We start from the raw sequence: 21,236 nt of genomic DNA, 5'->3' as shown, positions 1-21,236 counted from the left end.
TCATACAATGTAATGAGGTGCTGGATCATATACATACCCGCCAGTCGTTGCTCGGCTGGGGGCATTTTCAGAAACATTTGTGCCACTATTTCGTCTGGAAAAGTGGTAGAATCAGTAATCCATCGGACTGCTGATCGGACTAGTTCTTGTTCATGCATGGTACTTAACTCACTGTAACCGATTCGTGATTTCAGAATGTGATCGGTAGCTTGAAACACTTGTTCTAGTGAACCTTGTTCTGGTGCTGGAGGATGAAAAATAGACTTGTGTTCTAGGCGTAAATGGCGATCTGGAAATCTAGATTTTCCTACATACGCTATTCTGGCGGGATTCTCGTCCTCTACCTCTTCAGTATCAGAGTTACTTTCTTTCTCGCTTACTTGTGCTGCTTTACGCTGTTCGTGTATCTTTATTATTTCTCTACGGATTTTCTTGTACATACTCTCCATAGCACCGACGGTCTTGTGCTTACCCTCGGCTATATTATCACTCCACCTTGTTAGGGTTTTCATTTCGGCCGGATCTTTAGACGGGTAATCTTGTTCTCTTATTAGACAATTGATCAGAAACTTTAATATCATGAGCTGGATCTCGGCTTTCCTTTGAGACATGGCCTCGCTAATACTTTCTGGATCATCCCCTGTACGGATGAAACGATATATTCTGTCTAGATCTTCTTTCATATTCGGTAAGGTGACTAGATACTCGGCCACCTTTCTTACGCGGAATGAATATAAAACCATATTATCCTCGCCTGGGACTGGATCATAGCCGCATTCGGCAAGGGATTTTCTTATTTCTGCTACAGTCTGATGTCTGGGCGTACGCTGTGACGCTTGTGCATGTAATTCGGCTAACGTTAAACGCTTGTGTGGCGGCGGGGTTTGAGGAGGACCTCCTCCTGCGGCCCCTAAACTGGAGTCTAGGTCTACTGAGGCTCTTCGTCCTGGCAGAGTGGGAAATGGAAATGCAGGCTGGACTTGTATGGCGGGCTGGACCGGGGGTACCGTAACAGGTACTCCGGTGTCTGGAGGAGCGGGAAGTGCCTGATTTACAGGGACTGGCGGAGCGCGAACAGGATTTGCATATTCTGGGACTGTGTCGTCCAAATAGGACGAAATAAAAATATCCGCTGCGGTCTGTTTGTGACGTAGCTTGGTCGGAACTAATGGTGGCGGGAAATTACTGGATGCCTCTGGGGTCGCTTTTGGCAAGCCCTCGGCAAGGAGAGGATACATACCCCTATTAAGGGCATGCCTCTGTCTGTCTGACTGTTCGGCTTTGACTTGTTCACCAATCTCGATTAGTTCTTTTTCTTGTGCTCGTTCTAAGGATTCTCTACTTAATTCTGACTTTCTGATTTCCTTTTCGGTTCTTTTATGAGCTTCTTTACGCCATAACTCGATGGCATCTTTCTGTGACTGTCTGGCTTTCTTTTTCCATAATGCTTCTTCTACTCGCATGATGCACTCGGCATCCCATGTACCCGATACGGGCCATCTATACTTTTCTTCTAACTGTTTGGTATACTCTACCCATAAATCTAGATACAATATGGCGCTTATGCCATGCTTCTGATACATAAAGTGACCTGGACTGTCCCTCGGCGGAACAGGAACTGCTTCTTCTAACAAACCTTTTCTAGTTTTTAGCTGACGTAATCTCGAAAAGAGAGACATTGTAAACTTGAATCGGAACACAATACAATACACGAGAAACAATAACAATTTGGAGAACAATTCAGGCATACCACGACATTGGAAATACATTGAACAACATCATAACATAACAGTTCGGACAGAATATTACCTGGAATACTGAGAACAGGAACACAAGAATTTCTCGAGAACGGAACAGACTAGAGTTACTGGATGCACTGCTGAAACAGTACGGAACATACCGGTCCCATAAAGGGACGCATCAAGACCCGTATCCACCTAGGTGAACACTTCGTTTGTGAGTCTGTGTACCACCAACCCACGGACCAGAGTCAATTTAGATTGACCCTGTCTAGATACTACCCCAGTAATGGTACTCACCGGGCAGCAAGAACGGAAGGCCTCGGACTGGACTGGACTGCTACGACGACGGACGACGAACTTCGGACTTCAGTTACGGGTGGGCCTCCGGATACCTCGGACCTTGGACTCTTGGCTTGGGCTCTGGTCGGGACTCGCCGCGTTCCTCCACCGTCTCGTTTGGATGCTGGACCGCCTCCTCCGTCTCCTCCGTGGGCCTGAGGGATACTTGAAGCAGAAATATCTGCCGGTGCACAGAAGAGTTCCGTCACGACTGCAGAGGGTCAGGGGGTCGGCGTGGCTTCACCGACGCGTGGGGAAAGGGCAAGTCCCTATTCGGGCGCCATTATGTGGTAAATAAATAAATAATACCCTATTTTTGACTAGACATATATCATAACAGATAGCTCAATAAATAAGAGTCAAGATTCGAGGTAGTAGGAGTTTTGCAGGTTTAATACAGCATAAGGACAGGAACAGGACAACCTGCATAGGAATAGGATGACAGGGCCCAGCAGCTGCTGGGGCTGGATCTGGGATGAGCGCGCTGACTTTTAATAACAATACATGAGCATATATACATAACGCAAACACATAGCATTACATTTCAGTAGGCGTAGCAGTGGGTGGAGCAGAAGGCGTGACGCGTAGCAGTCGCGAAAGATAAGGGTAAAAAGAGGTGTAACAGGGCGTATACATAGACATGTGATGCAAACGTAACAGAATATGTCATGAATGGGGCGGAAACCATGGAGGGGGCTACCTAAGGAGCCGGGACCTCTAACCTGATGGTGCGCGCAAACTAGCAATGACGTATCACTAGGAGAAACTGGGGGCTATGAACTCTGTGCTAGGAGCAGAGACTGAAGTCTGGAGAGTCAGGGCGACATGTACCTAAACAGTATCTAGTATCTGATGTTTAGAGAACATGTTGATATAAACTAGAAGTCAAGAGAGGAAAGGCTAACTTGATTCTAAGACTGGACCATGCATTATTCTACATGTAGTGCGTGTTGAAGAATATTAAATGACCATTAAATGCAGTATTTCTCTAACGTGGAGACGTGAAGGCTAGACAATGACGGAAACTATTGATGCAGTTCAGTAGCTTAGGAATGCAGAGAAGGAGGACTGAACTGATAACTGGAATCATAACATACTCTTGGCAGACTCAGAGACTGAGCCAGCTGAACCGGGCACTGCGAGGCAGGAAGTAAGTGAAGGGTCGAGGATACAGGTGGGGGCTGTATCCCTCCTCAGCGAGGCTTCAGGAGACAGGAGCTGAATCTAGTGTCCAGGCCCTTTTGAGGCCTAGAAACGGGGACTTTATAATAGAATAACGTGCACACTGAGAAACGTGGCAACGTAGCTTTACATAGGCCTGATATTCGTAGTATTCACGAGGACTGGAAACTGGCATACTAGAGGTGGACACAACTGTAATTGCGTCATTAATCGGACATGGGGAATGCATATGCATATTTAATCATGCACACATAACATATGATGGATGACACGTAGGGACACAGAACATGGCAAAATTTACTTTTCCACACCTCTCATCAAGGTAGCTCTGGGGTGGATGGCGGACCACAAAAGGATTGATGAAATATCTGTCAAAAGGGAGTGGGGGAGAAATTAGTTAGATCACGAAGAGAGGATGAAAGAGTGGTAGAATAGTAAGTATGGTACCAAAGATATTACAGTGAAGCTATGAGTCTTGGTAGGAATAAAATGTTTACTAGGAAATGTGGTGTGATCAAAGGTCACACGACCTATGTAAGATGACAAACCTAAGTAAAGATGGCAAACGTGAGGATGTTAGTCTAACACAATCGGAAGGAACCGGAGACAGATTATTTTGAAGGCCTTGATTCAAGTTTGTGATAATTAGGGAAATGTGGATGGGAAATAGTGACCGGGCAGTCTCCATAGCTCCAGGACTCTGAAGACCTCCAAACACACTTTCTAGTCTGTTTGTCTGTACATATCTTCGGCATATGGAGGGAGGGTGACAATCGTACTTTCACTTCCTATTACTACACTTTATACACATGGTATTTTGTTCATTTTTTCTTTTGTAAATAGTTTTCATTTTCTTTTCACTGGTGATATTTTCCAGTACTACGTATTCCCGAAGGATTTCTCGCTGTGGAAACCAATAGTGCTTTTTTCAGATCGAGATATATATATAAATTAAATATGTACTTTTCAAACGGTTTCACGTTTTGCATTTTAGACATGTATTTTGATCTTTGAGTACTAAAAATATTTGTAGCTTGTTTTCAAAAGGTAGAAGTGGTGTCTTGAGAATCTTCCCCTTAACTCCATTCTATAATCTGATGATTGAGAGCGGATCAATTCTTTAGTTGACAGTCACCCTGCCACTACCTATGGATGAAGTACCTTATGATAAAGAGCTTATCAATAACTAGTGAATGTTGTACTAAAGATAAACTACGAAATCAAAAGTTACAAAAGGAACAAATAAAGCACTCGCAGCTTACCTCAAATATTCCCTCATCTCTGTAGGAAGGGAAATTCTCCACCACCATCTGCATCAGTTTAAGTGCACTTTTTCCACTCTTTTTCACACAGTTGAGGTAGGAGCCTCCAAATTTCTCTAGCATGATCTTTCCACTTTCGTGGAGAACCCGCAGCCTCTCTTCCATCAGCGGCATCGAGACGTCCGTGTCGGAGCGCAGGACGTGCCTTAGCTGCTCCATCGTCATGGAGCTGTAGTAGGAGGCCTTTGTGATTGGAGTGCCTGAAAACAGAATCAAACCGAGCATGAGTGACAGCCGATCGATCGAAGAATTCAACACGTGTTTTGCGGTCTGCACGACTGCAACCCTGGGCATGACAAGAGCCGCATCAGTGAAATGTGTGAAGGGGAAAAAGGGTGTCTAGCTGGATAAGTGGATGTGAAGACGTGTACCTCTCTGCGAGACTTTCAATCCCATAGAATATAACGTTTTCCTTGTAAACTGCTCCTTAAAACAAAAGCAATATGAATAATCGACACACTGGGCCAACAGGTATAGTGGATTTTCAACCCTGCCCTACTTCACGGGCAGCGCATGTGCAAAATGGAAAATTAGACCTGTTCCTCTACATATCTATTTATTGGACAAGAACACCATCTTGCCGAATTAATATAACTTGAAGTAATCAAGGTTATGCCTATTTGGACTCAAACAGGCACACGTTTTTATACACCTTTTTCTGTTGTGAGCTCTATTATCCATCCTCATCGATGCCTTCACAAGCTGGAACATGGCAGGGAGGGGAGAGAGGAGGTTCAGTGATCTTAAGCGAAAGATTACCCCCACTATGGCAATGTATTGCCGCCGCCTCAACGGCCCCCACTCCCCAGCAATAGAGATGTCACTGGGCCTCACTCCATCTCTTCCAGTAAACACTGTCGAAGGTGAGAAGAATCACACTGACTCACTATTCACGTATATTTCTTTCAATTGGGTGCAGTATGTTCCAGTAATTAGTATTTGGGTCCAAACACGCCTGTATGACAGATTCGCTTCCAGGACCACCAGTGTCAGATGGACAATGCCATAAACCATATGCTGAAGCAGTCTGCATGGAGCCCAACCTTCACCCAGTGCCACAGCATACTCCACCAGGGCAAAGGCATGTGGCATGCATCTACCGGTCAGGGACACAAGCTGGGCATCTGGGTGAGCCTCTTCACACTTACTGCGCTGCCACTCCACTCACAAGACTACTTCTCATAATGATGCAAACATAGGCCAGGAAGCCTGCTGCACTCTGCCCAGTGTAGCCTTAATCCTCCGCCCTTACCTGCACTCAGCTGCTGTGGAATCTACCTCTTTATGGCACAACTGTGAAGATTTGCCATGGCTGCCTTTATCCAGTTCATGTCAGTGGGTGGGATCTACCTTGTCGATCCTTTGCCGTAGCTACACTCTGCCTTGTAGATCTTTTGCCCTGTCGCCTGTAACCTGTTAGCTCTTGTGGGTCACTCCTCTGTCGCTTCTCACTGGCTCTAAACATCAATTACCATGCCTACCTGTACTCAGTGTATGCTCACCTGTCACTCACGGGGGAATATACAGAGCATCTCCAATGACTGTCTGTATCTAGTGAATGTCATGCAATGCTCCTCTACTAGTTGCAGGAGGAATCTATCAGGCCTGTACAACCAGGCAAACAATATAAAGAAAGTTATGTGATGCATTCTACCCCTCACACGTTTACTTTCCATTACAAGTCTAGATGCAACAATCCTAGTTGGATGAGAGCAAAGTGGTCCGTCATGCACAATACTAAAACGATCCCCACACAGAGTCCGCACTGAAGGAAACACTCATAAACGGGGTTCCACATGCCCGCTAATGCTCTTCAGCATATTTTCAAGGATATGAAATACGGCTATATAAATGCATTTATAATACAATACCTACAGGATGAGAATAGGAAACAGCTAGACAGGACATCAAAATAGGTTGCTCCCATGATAACATTCTTTACTCTGCCTGTGGGTTTTTCCAATATTTCAACCATCTGTAGGAAAACCCAAGGACTGGCAAGGGCACACATACATGTAGAGAGGGAGAACTGTGGCTGGACTGGAGCACAACGCTATCTGTTTATCAGCTTTAGAAGCAGTTTTCACACTTGCCGTAGTTGGGTAATGTGAAAAAGCCTTTGGAACAAGAATAACAGGGTCACGATTAATGTAACTTTATCCTTTTGTCACTAGACTAGAGCAAGGACATTCTTTAACCGAGGTGGCATATATACCCACAGGTTGATAAAGAGACAACACCCATGGTACTCTTGTTCCAGAGTCACCATGAAGATCATTTTATCCCTGTTCCTCAAGAGTAACAGCATTCTTTATCCTAAGCTCTCTAAACCCTACCTTCAGATTCCCCCAATCCCTCTGAGCACGCGTACTGTCCTAAATCCGTGGATTCCAAAACCTGGTAAGAAAGATTCTAATTGCAAGAATTATGGAGTCACTTCACTCCTTAATGTACATACCCACATCTTGGCATAAGGTCTTTACTTTCACATCAAAGAAGTACAATATCAAACGTATTTGAGCCCCTCAAACTTGTTTTATTAGAGACATTGGAAACTCTCATTAGGGAAATTGTTTATTAAATAGGTGCATTAAAAAAACAGCACAGATGTGACCCTTGAGATGGATGTGACTCCGAGATGGATGCCAAGACACCTTTTGATAAAATGAACTGAGACTGCATGACATGAATATACACTAGAAAAAGTGTTTTAGAGAGAAATTAAACAATTTATTTAGGGCAATGTATTTTGATTGGCCACCCCTATCCGACAATGATATAAAGACATCAGATATTCCTCAATGTGGAGCTAGTAAAGTTGTCGGTGATCACACTTTTTAGGTAGACGCCCTTAACAGAAGACTAAACAGAGCAATGCTAGGAACACCAAAGAACACATTGTTATGCCCAAAACAGAAGTCAGCTGTACTGCCAATGCCCCAAGCACTTCAATGCCTTGTTAGGGGTAGTAAGCACTACATAAATACAATTACAATACCAAAGACTCTACTTCTCATGAAACTGCATCGACGCATGTGCACTGGAGCAGGGAAGACAACCCTTGCCCCAGCGGTGATTTCAGTGAACCCATCTGACACCCGCCCTGCAATTAACTTAGCCCTCTTATGCAGCCATTTCCATCAGTATCCCCTCCTTCCCCCACACTGCAATACACACAATACATTTGTAAAGCGCACAGCTACCTAAAAAGGTGTCCCAGAGCAAAAAGAAGTTCCAAAGGCAAAAAAAGGAGAAGGTAATATGGCTGGGTCTAAACTCGGGTGGCATGGTGAGCAAAAGTACAATGGATTTAACCGAGATCTCTTGACTGGGGGTGAATGTATGATTTATTCAGCATTCCGTCCATCATTTGTTGCGTAGCACTTAGGAAAAGGTCATTGCAGAGTCTAAAAGAAGCGTTTTAAGCTTTTTCCTGAAAACCATTTCAGATGGACAACTTCTCTAGGCCAGAGGTAAGGAATTCCACAGTCTTGATGTCAGGTAGGCAGAGAAACGACCCTCTCTTCTGGATTAAACAGCGAGGGGTTTGAAGCAGATTAACGTTGTTGGAGCAAAGGGATCGCACTTTGGGGGACAATTTGATTCAGCCCTTAAGATAGAGAGGTCCCCTGGAGTTCAAAACCATGAAATAAAAAGTGAGGGCCTTAAACTGGATCCGACTGGTAAACAATGAAGCTGATGCAAGTAACTGGAGATCGAGCACCAGGAAGGGATTTTCAGGATCGGGCAGCAGCGTTTTGAATAATCTGAAGACGCTTAAAAAGAAAGTAAGGGAGTCCGAGATACAGGCTATTGGAGTAGTCTAGTTAAGAAGTGATCAAGGTGTGTACAATGGTTTTCTGCTTTATGAAGTCACTCCTGTTTATTCCTCCCTCACACAAGCATTCCTGCTAGCGCTCTTTTCTGCTCCTTCCTCTGGCTCTTCTGCTTGTCCCCTCCCCAGGCTGCCCACGATGCTCAACACCCCAAATACCCCCACTTGAGCGTTTCCCAACCACCCAAGTGTTTCCTGCTTGTGTCCTTCCCTTAGCACTCTCACATGTCCACTTCTCACAGTGCTAAACCCAGTTTCTCCTCAGGTCGCCCAAGACACTCACTCTCTCTCCTGGGGAGTGCCTATGGGGGAGACATATCCCCAAACTTGTCTTGTAAAAGAGAGGCAACGCAGAGCACCAGTGAAGAAAAAAGTCTCAGGGCCACATTTAAAACCATTTCCTTTTGAGACTCGCAATTTGCGAGTCGCAAAAGGAAATGTACCATTGTGTCCCAGACACATTTTGCAATTCCCAATGGGTCGGAAATGACCCGATTCATTAATACTCATGGGCAGGTCGCAATTTGAGACCTATTGGGAATGGGAAACAACACAGGGATAGTGGCCTGCTGGGGAAAGCCGGGCCCATGTCTGTGTTTGCTTTTTAAATAAAGCAACTGTGTTTCAAAAACAAAAATGAAACGTTTCAATTTCATTTTCTTATGAGTAGGCAGTGGTCCGTGGGATCACTGCCTCCTCTTAAATAACACTTTTGCTGCCAATCACAAAGGGGACTGGGTCCCCTAGCGACCCCTTCCTATTAGGGAGTGGCCTACTTGAAGTAGGCAGTAAACAGCAATTGTTTTGTGACTGCATTCTGGTTGCAAAACAACCGTAAATGGCCTTTGCAGCTCGCTATTGGGAAGGGACTACCAGCTGACAGCTGAACCCAGCAAAAACAGTCACTGCCCTCAACCTGGGGACAGCTGTTGTTCCATTTTACAGTTTATGTTCTTTTTACTCTTGAATGCCCTACCAATATTTGATTTTTCCAGGCTGCTGTGTTTCTGTCGTTTTTTTATGCTACAAATTACTCATCAATAGAAAATTTCTCTGAAAATAGTTGCCTTTAAATATCTGTATTAGTTCAGGTTGTGGATGGGTGTTTATAACGATCTGCGTTTGCCAGCTGTGGAGCTCAAGACGAAGGCAGAGCGAATTTCTCACAGTGCCTGCTCAGGGATCATACAGAGGTCCAGAATACATGCTGATGCTGAATCAGTTGTGCTAGATGTAAATGTGTTTCTTTGCAAATTTGTGTGAAGGGTGTACACAACTTTCCAAGGCCGGGGTAAAAGACAAAGGAATGGCAATGTTTATAGGTGAGTGTGTGTGTTGTTTGCAGGAAGGTGAGGTGAAGGAGATGTAAGGAAGTACGTGCAGGAGAGGGTGAAAAGAGGGTGTTGAAGAAGAAAAAGTTGAGATATTTTCTGAAACCCTCGTTCTGTAGTAGGGATCTCTGTGATAGTCATAATCTGTGACTAGTCCCGCCCATGTGCGGGGACCCCGGAGCAATCAAATTAGTCTCTCAAATTGTCTTCTTCTGCAGTCCTGCATAGACACTAGAGAAAATGAAAGACAAATAATGCAGCCTGACATTAACAAGGCTACATTGGCCAGCACTTCATCCTGAAGTGAAAAAAGGCTAGCCAAACAATATAAATAAATGTACACATTTTACAGAGTTTCACACATAGAGAAACTCCCCTTCACAAAAATCCTTTGTCATGATAAGAGAGGAAGGGTTGGACAGACAAGCCCCATAGGCTGCCATTATGTGTCTGGAAAAGGGATACCGTGCCTTTAAGGAACCCTCCAGAGACCCTCGGTATTCCATGATGCACAGCCAAAGGCAAGTTACTTTCAGTTATTTTTTCTGGATCCTGCTAGCAGGACCCTGGAGCATCGAGCTCTACCTTTATTGGTATAACTTCAATTTTTGGAGTTTTTTTGTGATATTTTGTGTTTCACTCGACGTCTGGGGCCTTTCTCTTCCATTTGCTGTCTTTTATGAGCAGCCAAACCACCTCTTTCTTGTAAAAATGCCAGCTTTGTTTGACAAGTGCCCTGAGTGTGGTAGGAAGAAGGCCAAGTCAGACCCTCACAGAGTATGCATACTCTTGTCTTCCATCTACACATGTGCCTGACTCCTGTGGTATTTGTCATTCTTTCTCCAGGAGGACCCTGCGTGACAGGGAGAAGATCTGTCTTCAAGGCCTGGAGCAGAGAAGACATCAGGATGCAGGTGGGACCTCTGGGAATGGAGGGACTCTTTCTTCATCCTCTGCCCGTGCATCGGCCTCTGGGGGCTCCCCAGTCAAGAGAAAACCCAGAAACGGCACAGGTCCCGGTCGACGTCGATGGCGTCGAAAGGTATTGAATTGAATTGAAAGTACACTTGTATAGCGCTGTCTACCCGGAGGCCTCGTAGCGCTTATGACATGAAACTTATTTAGCGTGGGCTCAAGGCAGATCAGCAGGGTTTAGCGTACAGGTGTGTTTTCAAGGCTTTCCTAAAAGAAAGATGATTTACAGTTCCACGGAGGGATAGAGGGAGAGTGTTCCAGAGTCTAGCCGCGGTGTGTGAGAAAGAGCGGCCACCCCAACGGGCTTTCCTGACTCTGGTGGACGTGGCCAACTGGAGGGTACAGGAACGAAGGGAACGGGACGGAACATAGGGAGTGACCAGGGACTGAAGAATTGCGGGGCCAGTGCGATGAAAGGCCTTGTGTAATATACACATGGCCTTAAATTGTATTCTTGCCACTATAGGGAGCCAGTGAAGTTCCCTTAGGGCATTCCTTGCTGATTGCCATCGGGGAAGATTATATGGCAGGTATGACGACGATATGCTCCCCATCGCCCCAGGGCTTTGGGTCGAAGCGACGTCAACGTTCGGCGTCGAGGGGAAGGACGTCGAGACCTCGGACGAGGTCGACGTCGTGGATTTCACAGACTACGTTGACACACCATCGTCGTCGAGCTGAGTCCCAAAGACATCGGCGCTCGCCGTTGAGGCGACACTGCCGTTCGCCGTCAACGTCGAGACGAAGGTCGTCGTCAAGAAGGTCGACACGATCGACGTCGAGAAGCAGGTCGAAGTCAAGGAGAAGGTCAACGTCGAGGAGAATGCCGACGTCGAGGAAAGAGTCGACATCGCGGCGAAAGTCGACATCGAGGACCGCGTCAAGTGGAAGACGTCCTCTGTGATTAGTGTTTCCACATCGGAGTCCCCGGTCGCGGTGGCGCCGGCGCTCTTCATCAGGGGATTCGACCTCCAGAGCACCCTCCTCGAGGCCTGCTCGTAAGAAGAGGAGAGTAATTCGGTCTCCAGGTTCGGAATACTCCAGGACCTACTCACCTTCACGGCCTGGAACACCAATGCCTCCTCCTCCTCTACCTCCCCCTCCTTCTCCGCCTCCACCTCCGCCAAGGCTTCTGATTCCGTCTCAGCCGCCGCCTCTTCCACAACCGCCTGTACCGGTGGTTCCGGCTGTGCCCAGAAGACCAAGGTCCCGATCCCGGGCGAGACACCACTCTCGCAGTGGGCACAGATCTTCTACTAGATCACGACATCGTCGCCACAGAGAGGTCGCGGTCCAGGTACACAAGGGACACGGATTCTTCTAGTGGCAGGATGTACTCACCTACATTGTCGGACTCCCCACCTATGAGGGTTTCGCCGGTTGATGACATCGCTACGTTTCAGGACATGCTGTTGAGGAGAGCAGCGAAGCTGAGACCGCACGGACTGTGCCTACCCCGTCCACCTCTGTCACCTTTGAAACACTGCAACGGAAGCACCTCTCTCGTCCGTTCCTCCCTTTAGTACCAGGTTTGGAGGAACCGGCCATGGAACTGTTCCTAACGCCTGCATCGGTGAAGTCTGCTCCATCCAGGCTTCAGAAGAAGTACAGGCCCCCAGATTCGGATCCTGCATTCCTGAGAATGGATCCTACACCTGATTCGGTCATTGTGGTAGCGGCCAAGAAGCAACATTCTACGGCCCGTCATCCATCGTCCCTCCAGACAAGGAGAGCCGCAAAATGGATTCGGTAGGAAGGAAGGTCTGCAGTACAGCAGCCACTTCCATGAAAGCAGCAAGTTCAACTTCTGGGCCGATATGACAGTTCGTTATGGGAGTCTCTCCAGCAGTTCATTGAACTCTTCCCAAGGGACAGACGGGAAGATTTCCAAGAGATCTTAAATGAAGGCATGATGGTTTCCACTCAAATCATCAGTGCGGCTGCGGACACCTCTCTCCTGGCAGCTCATGGGTACTGTCACGGGGTGAATTTGAGACGCCATTCCTGGTTGCGACTTACCTCCCTGAAACCGGAGGCACAACAGCGGATTGCCAGCCTGCCCTTTTCGTGTTCCACGCTCTTCGTGACCCATGCGGACAAGGAAATGGCCCGTATGAAGGCTGAAGTTGAGACACTCAAGGCTGTGGGCTTGGAGAAGCAAAAGGAACAGCGGAAGACTTTCCGTTCTTACCAACGGCGCTAATCCTCCCAGCGGTTCCAGAGCGGGCAGGGTCGCCAAGCTGGGCAACAGCAACAGCAATATCAGAGGCAGCCCTTCCAGAATCGTCAGAGGGGCAGCGGTAACCAGCAGTCCACATGTGGGAATAAGGGCCCCGCTGGGTCTAAACCCTGAGGGATTACTTCCCCCTCTTCTGTTATCCACTCCGGTGGGGGGAAGCATTCAGAACTACCTGGCAGAGTGGAGAAAAATTACTCAGGACAAGTGGTGCTGAATATTGTTTGCAATGGATACAGTCTATGTTTTCTGAGCCCTCCTCCAGCTATTCCATTGGTTTGCTCACAATAGCTGATGTGCGAACTCCAAGCGGAGGCTGATACCCTGTTACGAAAAAGGGCGATAGAAGACGTCCCTCTGTCTCAAAGAGGGAAGGGTCTATACTCAAGGTTCTTTCTTGTGCGCAAAAAGGACAAAAACTAATTCAGGCCCATTCTGGATTTGCGACAAGCAAACAAATGGATTCGCAGAGAAAAATTTCGTATGCTGTCCTTGCACCAGATTTATCCTCAGCTGCATCGAGGAGACTGGCTTTGCGCAATAGATCTGCAGGACTCGTACTTACACGTGCCCATTGTACAGGAACATCGGAAGTTCCTTTGCTTCCTAGTCGGCACCAATCACTATCAGTACACCGTACTTCCGTTTGGTCTGAAGTCTGCACCAAGGACGTTTTCGAAATGCCTGGCTGTGGTGGCAGCGCACCTGAGGAAGAACAAGGTGTTTGTCTACCCGTACCTGGACGACTGGTTGATCAAAGCATCCACCTTCCAGGAAGCGCAATTGCTTTTCAACAGGACGGCTGTTCTGTTGAACCAACTGGGTATGCACATCAATATGTCCAAGTCTGTCCCGACTCCTGTTCAGTGTCTGCAGTACTTGGGAGCCTCCATCGATACTCTCAGAGCAAGCGTGTGTCCTTCGGAGGAGCGACGCTTATCGATTCTTCAGAAGGCTCAGATTCTCATGTCCATTCCATCAACGACAGTGAGGAAGGTGTCTTCTCAACTGGGTTCGATGGCTTTGTGCATCTTTCTCACACCACATGGACGCCTCCACATGAGACCGCTGCAGGAATGTCTCGAGGATCAATGGGACCAGAAACGAGGGAGCTGGGAGGACAGGATCCGACTCTCTCATCACGCTCAGCAGGCCCTGAAGTGGTGGTGTTCAGCAGAGAATTTCCTCAAGGGGGTTCCATTCCACAAGGACATTCCCATACAGACTATTGTGATGGATACTTTTCTCCAGGGCTGGGGAGGGCATTATGACCATTTACAGATCGAAGGCACGTGGTCCCAGGCGCAATCCACGTATAACATAAATTTTCTGGAACTCAGAGCTGTTCATTTGGTGCTGGAAGACTTTCATCCATCCTTCCGGACCAGCTCCCTGCTTGTACAGATGGACAACACGACAATGATGTATTACCTCAACAAGCAGGGGGGTTCGAGATCGCGCACACTGTCTCAAGAAGCGCAAGCGATCTGGCACTGGCTGCTAGCCAGGGGACTGACGATAACGGCTACCCATCTACCAGGTGTGCAGAATGCTCAGGCAGACGCACTCAGCAGGCTCGTTCAGGAAAACCACGAGTGGGTCTTAAACGACGAGGTGTTAGACAACATCTTCGCAAGATGGGGCACTCCTGTAATAGATCTGTTCGTCACCGTCGACAACAGCAAATGCCAAGACTTTGCCTCCAGGTTTTACCAACCGGGGACTCTGGGGAATGCACTGTGGATTTGCTGGTCGAACAGCTTTCTGTACGCTTTTCCACCCATTCCCCTGATTCCAGCAGTGCTGATCAAGCTGTCCCAATCCAGGGCCCAGATGATCCTCATTGCTCCGGAGTGGCCTCGCAGTGATGGTTCACCGACCTGCTACACCGGTCTCTCCAGTCCCATCTGCAGCTTCCATGTCGGCAGGAACTTCTCACGAAGTTCGGGTGGCAGATGGTGCACCCCAACCTCTCCTCGTTGAGTTTGGCAGCATGGCTCCTGAGATAGTGCAGTATGGACACTTAAACCTGCCTGCATGGAAATACTCAAGGAGGCTAAGAGACCGTCCACAAGGACTTCCTACGCCTACAAGTGGAAGAGGTTCTGCATTTGGTGCACGTCCAAGAATGCTGACCCTACCTCCTGCAAGGAAGATGTCATCCTTCCATACCTACTACATTTAGCTAAATCTGGCCTTAATTTCCATTCTATTAAGGTTCACCTCGCAGCATTAACTGCGTATACGAAATGCCCATCACAAACATCCTTTTTCCAAATACCTGTAATTAAAGATTTTTTGGAGGGTTTGAAGAAGGTATTTCCCCCCGTTAGGCATCTTTCGCCTTCGTGGGACCTGAATGTGGTGCTGTCAAGGTTGATGTAGGAGCCTTTTGAGCCCATTCACAAGGCTTCTTTACAGCATTTATCCTGGAAGGCAGCTTTCCTTGTGGCTATAACATCGGCTTGCAGGGTGAGTGAGATTCAGGCTCTGTGTTGTCAAGAGCCCTATACTGTATTTCATGCTTCCAAGGTTGTCATGAGGACTCACCCTACGTTTCTCCCTTAAGTGATATCGGATTTCCATGTCAACCAGACGATCACTTTACCTACGTTTTTTCAACATCCTTCCTCTCCGGCGGAGAGGTCCTTTCATGCAACTTTATGTGAGACGGGTTTTGAAATTCTACTTAGATAGGACCAAAGACATTCGTAGGTCAGATCAGAAGTTTGTTAATTACGGTCCAGTCAGGACTGATCTTGCCACCTCCAAACAGTCCATATGTAGGTGGATTGTGTCCTGTATACAACTATGCTACCAGAAGGCTAACAAGACTCTAGGGGGTAAGCCTAAGGCTCATTCAACTAGGGGCAAAGCGGCTACAGCGGCTTTGCTACGTAACATTACTGCCTGGATTCTGATGCCAGGACGGATGCGCAAGTTGGGCAGGCTTCGCTTAGGAAATTATTTGCTCAGTAAGGATTTTCTTCTAGGTTTCTTCCACCGCTGGGTTTTATTGTTGGGGATGGGCTTGCTATTTTTTCACAGATTATGACTATACACAGAGATCCCCTACTACAGAAGGAGTAGTTTCTTACCTGTAACTCCAGTTCTGTAGTAGGGGTATCTCTGTGATAGTCATAAGCGACCCACCCTCCTCCCCGGTGGAAGAAACGTTTTCCTGGATGCTACAGGCCTGGCTTTAAGAGACCTTCAAAAAGAACTGAAAGTAACTTGTCTTTGGCTGTGCATCATGGGATACCGAGGGTCTCTGGAGGGTTCCTTGAAGGCACGGTATCCCTTTTCCAGACACATAATGGCAGCCTATGGGGCTTGTCTGTCCAACCCTTCCTCTCTATCGTGACAAAGGATTTTTGTGAAGGGGAGTTTCTCGATGTGTGAAACTCTTTAAAATGTGTAAATTTATACATATTGTTTGGCTATCCTTTTTTCACTTCAGGATGAATTGCTGGCCAATGTAGCCTTGTTAATGTCAGGCCGCATTATTTGTCTTTCATTTTCTCTTAAGTGTTTATGCAGGACTGCAGAAGAAGACAACTTAAGAGACTATTTTGATTGCTCCGGTGATTGCTCCGGGGTCCCCGCCCTTGGATGGGACTATTCACAGATTATGACTATCAGAGAGATACCCCTACTACAGAACTGGAGTTACAGGTAAGAAACTACTCCATCTGCATATCAGGACAAAAATGGCGTAAGAGTCTTTAACTAATTAATGTTTAGTTCATTTGTGTGTGCTTGCGTATATATATATATATATATATTACCTACTGGCGATAGCCAGTAGGTATATATAGTTAGGATTTTTTTCCTATGGGATTTTTGAAAATTCTATGTCGAATAACTTTGGCGTTTGAGGACAGAATTGGCTGAAATTTTCAGGAAAATGGAACATTTTGTTTCTGAGCAGCCCCTGAAAATTTGGGGGGGTTTCGTCAAGGGGGGGCCGAGAAAAAAGGGGGGTCCCAAAACGTGTTTTTCCCATGCAATTTTCCATAGGGCGGTTGGCCTCACTTTTAGCCTGAACGGCTGAATGGATTTACACCAAACTTGGCAAAATTGTAGGGACTGGTAGCCCGATGTGCCTTTGCTATGTCTCAAGATATAGGCTCCAGTGGTTTTTACGAAAATTAACTTTGAAAAATATATATTGGGCTACATTGGGCTATATATATGTTGGAGCCCAAATGTAGCCCAATGTAGCCCAAAGATGGCCACCAGAGACAAAAAAAACAAATGTAGCCCAAATATCAGCCAGATGTAGCCCAACTATAGCCCAATGACAGAATGTCCCAGAGTGTTCTAAAGAACAACTAGAGTGCTAACAGTACTACTTATTACAAAGGTATGGCACACCTGAAGCCATCTTGATTGGAATAAAGTGGTAACTCTTAAAACATTTAATTTAAAAAGGAACAAAATGAGGGGGTTCATTTTGCCATAGAAAGTATGATTAGCGAATATATGACGAAATCCCGCATGTACTATTAGGCCGCAAATTAAAATAACGAAAACTTTTAGAACGAATATGCCTTTAGCATACACTAAACAACTAAACTACCCTAAACCCTAAAACACTACCCCCAGCATGACCCTACACTACACAAACAGTACAACACTACCCTAAACCCTAAAACACTACCCCCAGCATGACCCTACACTACACAAACACTACAACACTACCCTAAACCCTAAAACACTACCCCCAGCATGACCCTACACTACGCAAACACTACAACACTACCCAAAACCCTAAAACACTACACCCCAGCATGACCCTACACTACGCAAACACTACAACACTACCCTAAACCCTAAAACACTACCCCCAGCATGACCCTACACTACACAAACACTACAACACTACCCTAAACCCTAAAACACTACCCCCAGCATGACCCTACACTACACAAACACTACAACACAACCCTAAACCCTAAAACACTACCCCCAGCATGACCCTACACTACGCAAACACTACAACACAACCCTAAACCCTAAAACACTACCCCCAGCATGACCCTACACTACGCAAACACTACAACACTACCGTAAACCCTAAAACACTACCCCCAGCATGACCCTACACTACGCAAACACTACAACACTACCCAAAACCCTAAAACACTACACCCCAGCATGACCCTACACTACGCAAACACTACAACACTACCCTAAACCCTAAAACACTACCCCCAGCATGACCCTACACTACGCAAACACTACAACACTACCCAAAACCCTAAAACACTACACCACAGCATGACCCTACACTACGCAAACACTACAACACTACCCTAAAACACTACCCCCAGCATGACCCTACACTACGCAAACACTACAACACTACCCTAAACCCTAAAACACTACCCCCAGCATGACCCTACACTACGCAAACACTACAACACTACCCTAAACCCTAAAACACTACCCCCAGCATGACCCTACACTACGCAAACACTACAACACTACCCTAAACCCTAAAACACTACCCCCAGCATGACCCTACACTACGCAAACACTACAACACTACCCAAAACCCTAAAACACTACCCCCAGCATGACCCTACACTACGCAAACACTACAACACTACCCAAAACCCTGAAACACTACCCCCCAGCATGACCCTACACTACGCAAACACTACCCAAAACCCTAAAACACTACCCCCAGCATGACCCTACACTACGCAAACACTACAACACTACCCAAAACCCTAAAACACTACACCCCAGCATGACCCTACACTACGCAAACACTACAACACTACCCAAAACCCTAAAACACAACACCCCAGCATGACCCTACACTACGCAAACACTACAACACTACCCAAAACCCTAAAACACTACACCCCAGCATGACCCTACACTACGCAAACACTACAACACTACCCAAAACCCTAAAACACTACCCCCAGCATGACCCTACACTACGCAAACACTACAACACTACCCAAAACCCTAAAACACTACCCCCAGCATGACCCTACACTACGCAAACACTACAACACTACCCTAAACCCTAAAATACTACACCCCAGCATGACCCTACACTACGCAAACACTACAACACTACCCAAAACCCTAAAACACTACCCCCAGCATGACCCTACACTACGCAAACACTACAACACTATCCTAAACCCTAAAACACTACGCCCAGCATGACCCTACACTATGCAAACACTACAACACTACCCTAAACCCTAAAACACTAGCCCCAGCATGACCCTACACTACGCAAACACTACAACACAACCCTAAACCCTAAAACACTACCCCCAGCATGACCCTACACTACGCAAACACTACAACACTACCCTAAACCCTAAAACACTACCCCCAGCATGACCCTACACTACGCAAACACTACAACACAACCCTAAACCCTAAAACACTACCCCCAGCATGACCCTACACTAAACAACCACCACAACTCTACACTACACTAACACAACACTACACTACACAACACTACACTACACTACACAATCACTAACCCACGAAAAAAGTTAACACAAACCCACTTACCTCTCTCGTCATCGTGGTTTTCACAACGCAAATGCATTTACCATACATGCCTTTAAAACGTAATTCTTTGTAAAGGCATGCGCGATAAATGCACATGCGTTTTGAAACAATGCGGGATAATGGTATGCGAGGTCAATGACCTTGCGGGATAATGGTATGCGGACTGAAAGTCTGCGGGATAAAAAATGCGGGAAAATGGCTGCAAACCATGATTAGCAGCAGACTTCCCTGGTGAGCACTAGCTTTACTACAGTGATCTAATGAGCAACTAGAGTGCTAACATTCAGAATTTATGGCAAATGTGTGACACATCTGAATGCCTTCTTGGTAGAACCAAAGTAAACAAGCATTGAAAATGCAATAGATCTCGCCCTCGTTTAAGTTAAAGCCATTCTGTTTGTAATGAGGTGGCTTTTTAGCTTTGCTTTTATTAGTGTTTTTAAAACTTTCATGTAAATAACATGCATATGTATGCATATATGTATATGTATGCATGCATTTATATTTATATAGATATGCAGATTATATATGTTTATAATGTATATTACCTACTGGCGATAGCCAGTGGGTATATATAGTTAGGATTTTTTCTCTATGGGATTTCTGAAAATTCTATGTCTAATAACTTTGGCGTTTGTGGACGGAATTGGCTGAATTTTTCAGGAAAATGGCACATTTTGTTTCTGAGCAGCCCCTGAAAATTTGGGGGGGGGGGTTTCGTCAAGGGGGGCCGAGAAAAAAGGGGGGTCCCAAAACTCGTTTTTCCCATTCATTTTTCCATAGGGCGGTTGGACTCACTTTTAGCTCGAACGGCTGAATAGATTTACATGAAACTTGGCAAAATTGTAGATATGGTTTGCCCGACGTGCCTTTGCTATGTCTCAATATATGTGCTCCAGTGGATTTTGAGAAATTAACGTTTAAAAAAATATATATATCTGTGACAGCGCTCCGGTTAGCGCCCCGGTTCGCGTACCTGACGCGTAACGGAACTTCGCGAAGCGAAGCTGATTGGCTCTCCGGTGTCTGTCAACATTCTAAACAGTCCGGAGCGGCCGCCATCTTGTCTCTCGGTACGATCGAGAGACAAGATGTGGTGAAAAACAAAGGGGGAAATGAAGGAAAGGGGGCAAGGTAGACCACTCCTGACCCCCTAGGATTGATGAGGGGGATATTAAAGTGCCCCGCGGGGCAAAAAAGAATTTTTTTTTTTTTTTTGCGATTTTACGCCGTAGAGGCGCGTCCCGGTACGCGAACCGGGCAGCTCACCGGGCAGCTCACCGGGTAGCTAACCGGGCAGCTAACCGGCAGCGTAGCTGTCAACATTGTAAACAGTCCGGAGCGGCCGCCATCTTGTCTCTCGGTAGGTTCGAGAGACAAGATGTGGTGAAAAAAGAAGGGGGAAATGAAGGAAAGGGGGCAAGGTAAACCCCTCCTGACCCCCTAGGATTGATGAGGGGGATATTAAAGTCCCCCGCGATTTTTCGCGGTAGAGGCGCTTCCCGGTACGCGAACCGGGCAGCTAACCGGCAGTGTAACGGGAGTCCGCCATCTTGTGTTTTTGGAGCGTCCGGTTCGCGTACCGGGTAGCGTCCCGGTAAGCGTAACAAGGGGAAAACCAAGAGAAACAGTAAAAAAAAAATTAAGGGAATAGATTTCCAGCAAACTTGGCAAAATTGTAGGAACTGTTTGTTTGATGTGCCTTTGCAAGGCCTCAAG

General features: G+C 46.5%; 1 protein-coding gene across 4 annotated transcripts in view; it reads right to left on the bottom strand.

The window, feature by feature from the left end:
* The window catches only part of LOC144822541 (queuosine 5'-phosphate N-glycosylase/hydrolase-like), a 211,438-nt gene that overhangs the window by 87,993 nt on the left and 102,209 nt on the right, over positions 1 to 21,236 (bottom strand). For all 4 annotated transcript variants that reach the window (XM_078680190.1, XM_078680188.1, XM_078680189.1 and 1 more), the window contains one exon: positions 4,526 to 4,785. In XM_078680190.1, the coding sequence (XP_078536316.1) occupies positions 4,526 to 4,785 (260 nt within the window). The remainder of the gene's footprint in view (positions 1 to 4,525; positions 4,786 to 21,236) is intronic.

Source organism: Lissotriton helveticus, chromosome 3_1 (genome assembly GCF_964261635.1).
Source record: "Lissotriton helveticus chromosome 3_1, aLisHel1.1, whole genome shotgun sequence".
Classification (NCBI taxonomy): Eukaryota; Metazoa; Chordata; class Amphibia; order Caudata; family Salamandridae; genus Lissotriton; species Lissotriton helveticus.
The sequence above is the reverse complement of the archived record's forward strand: the minus strand, read 5'-3'. Positions and strand labels throughout refer to the sequence as shown.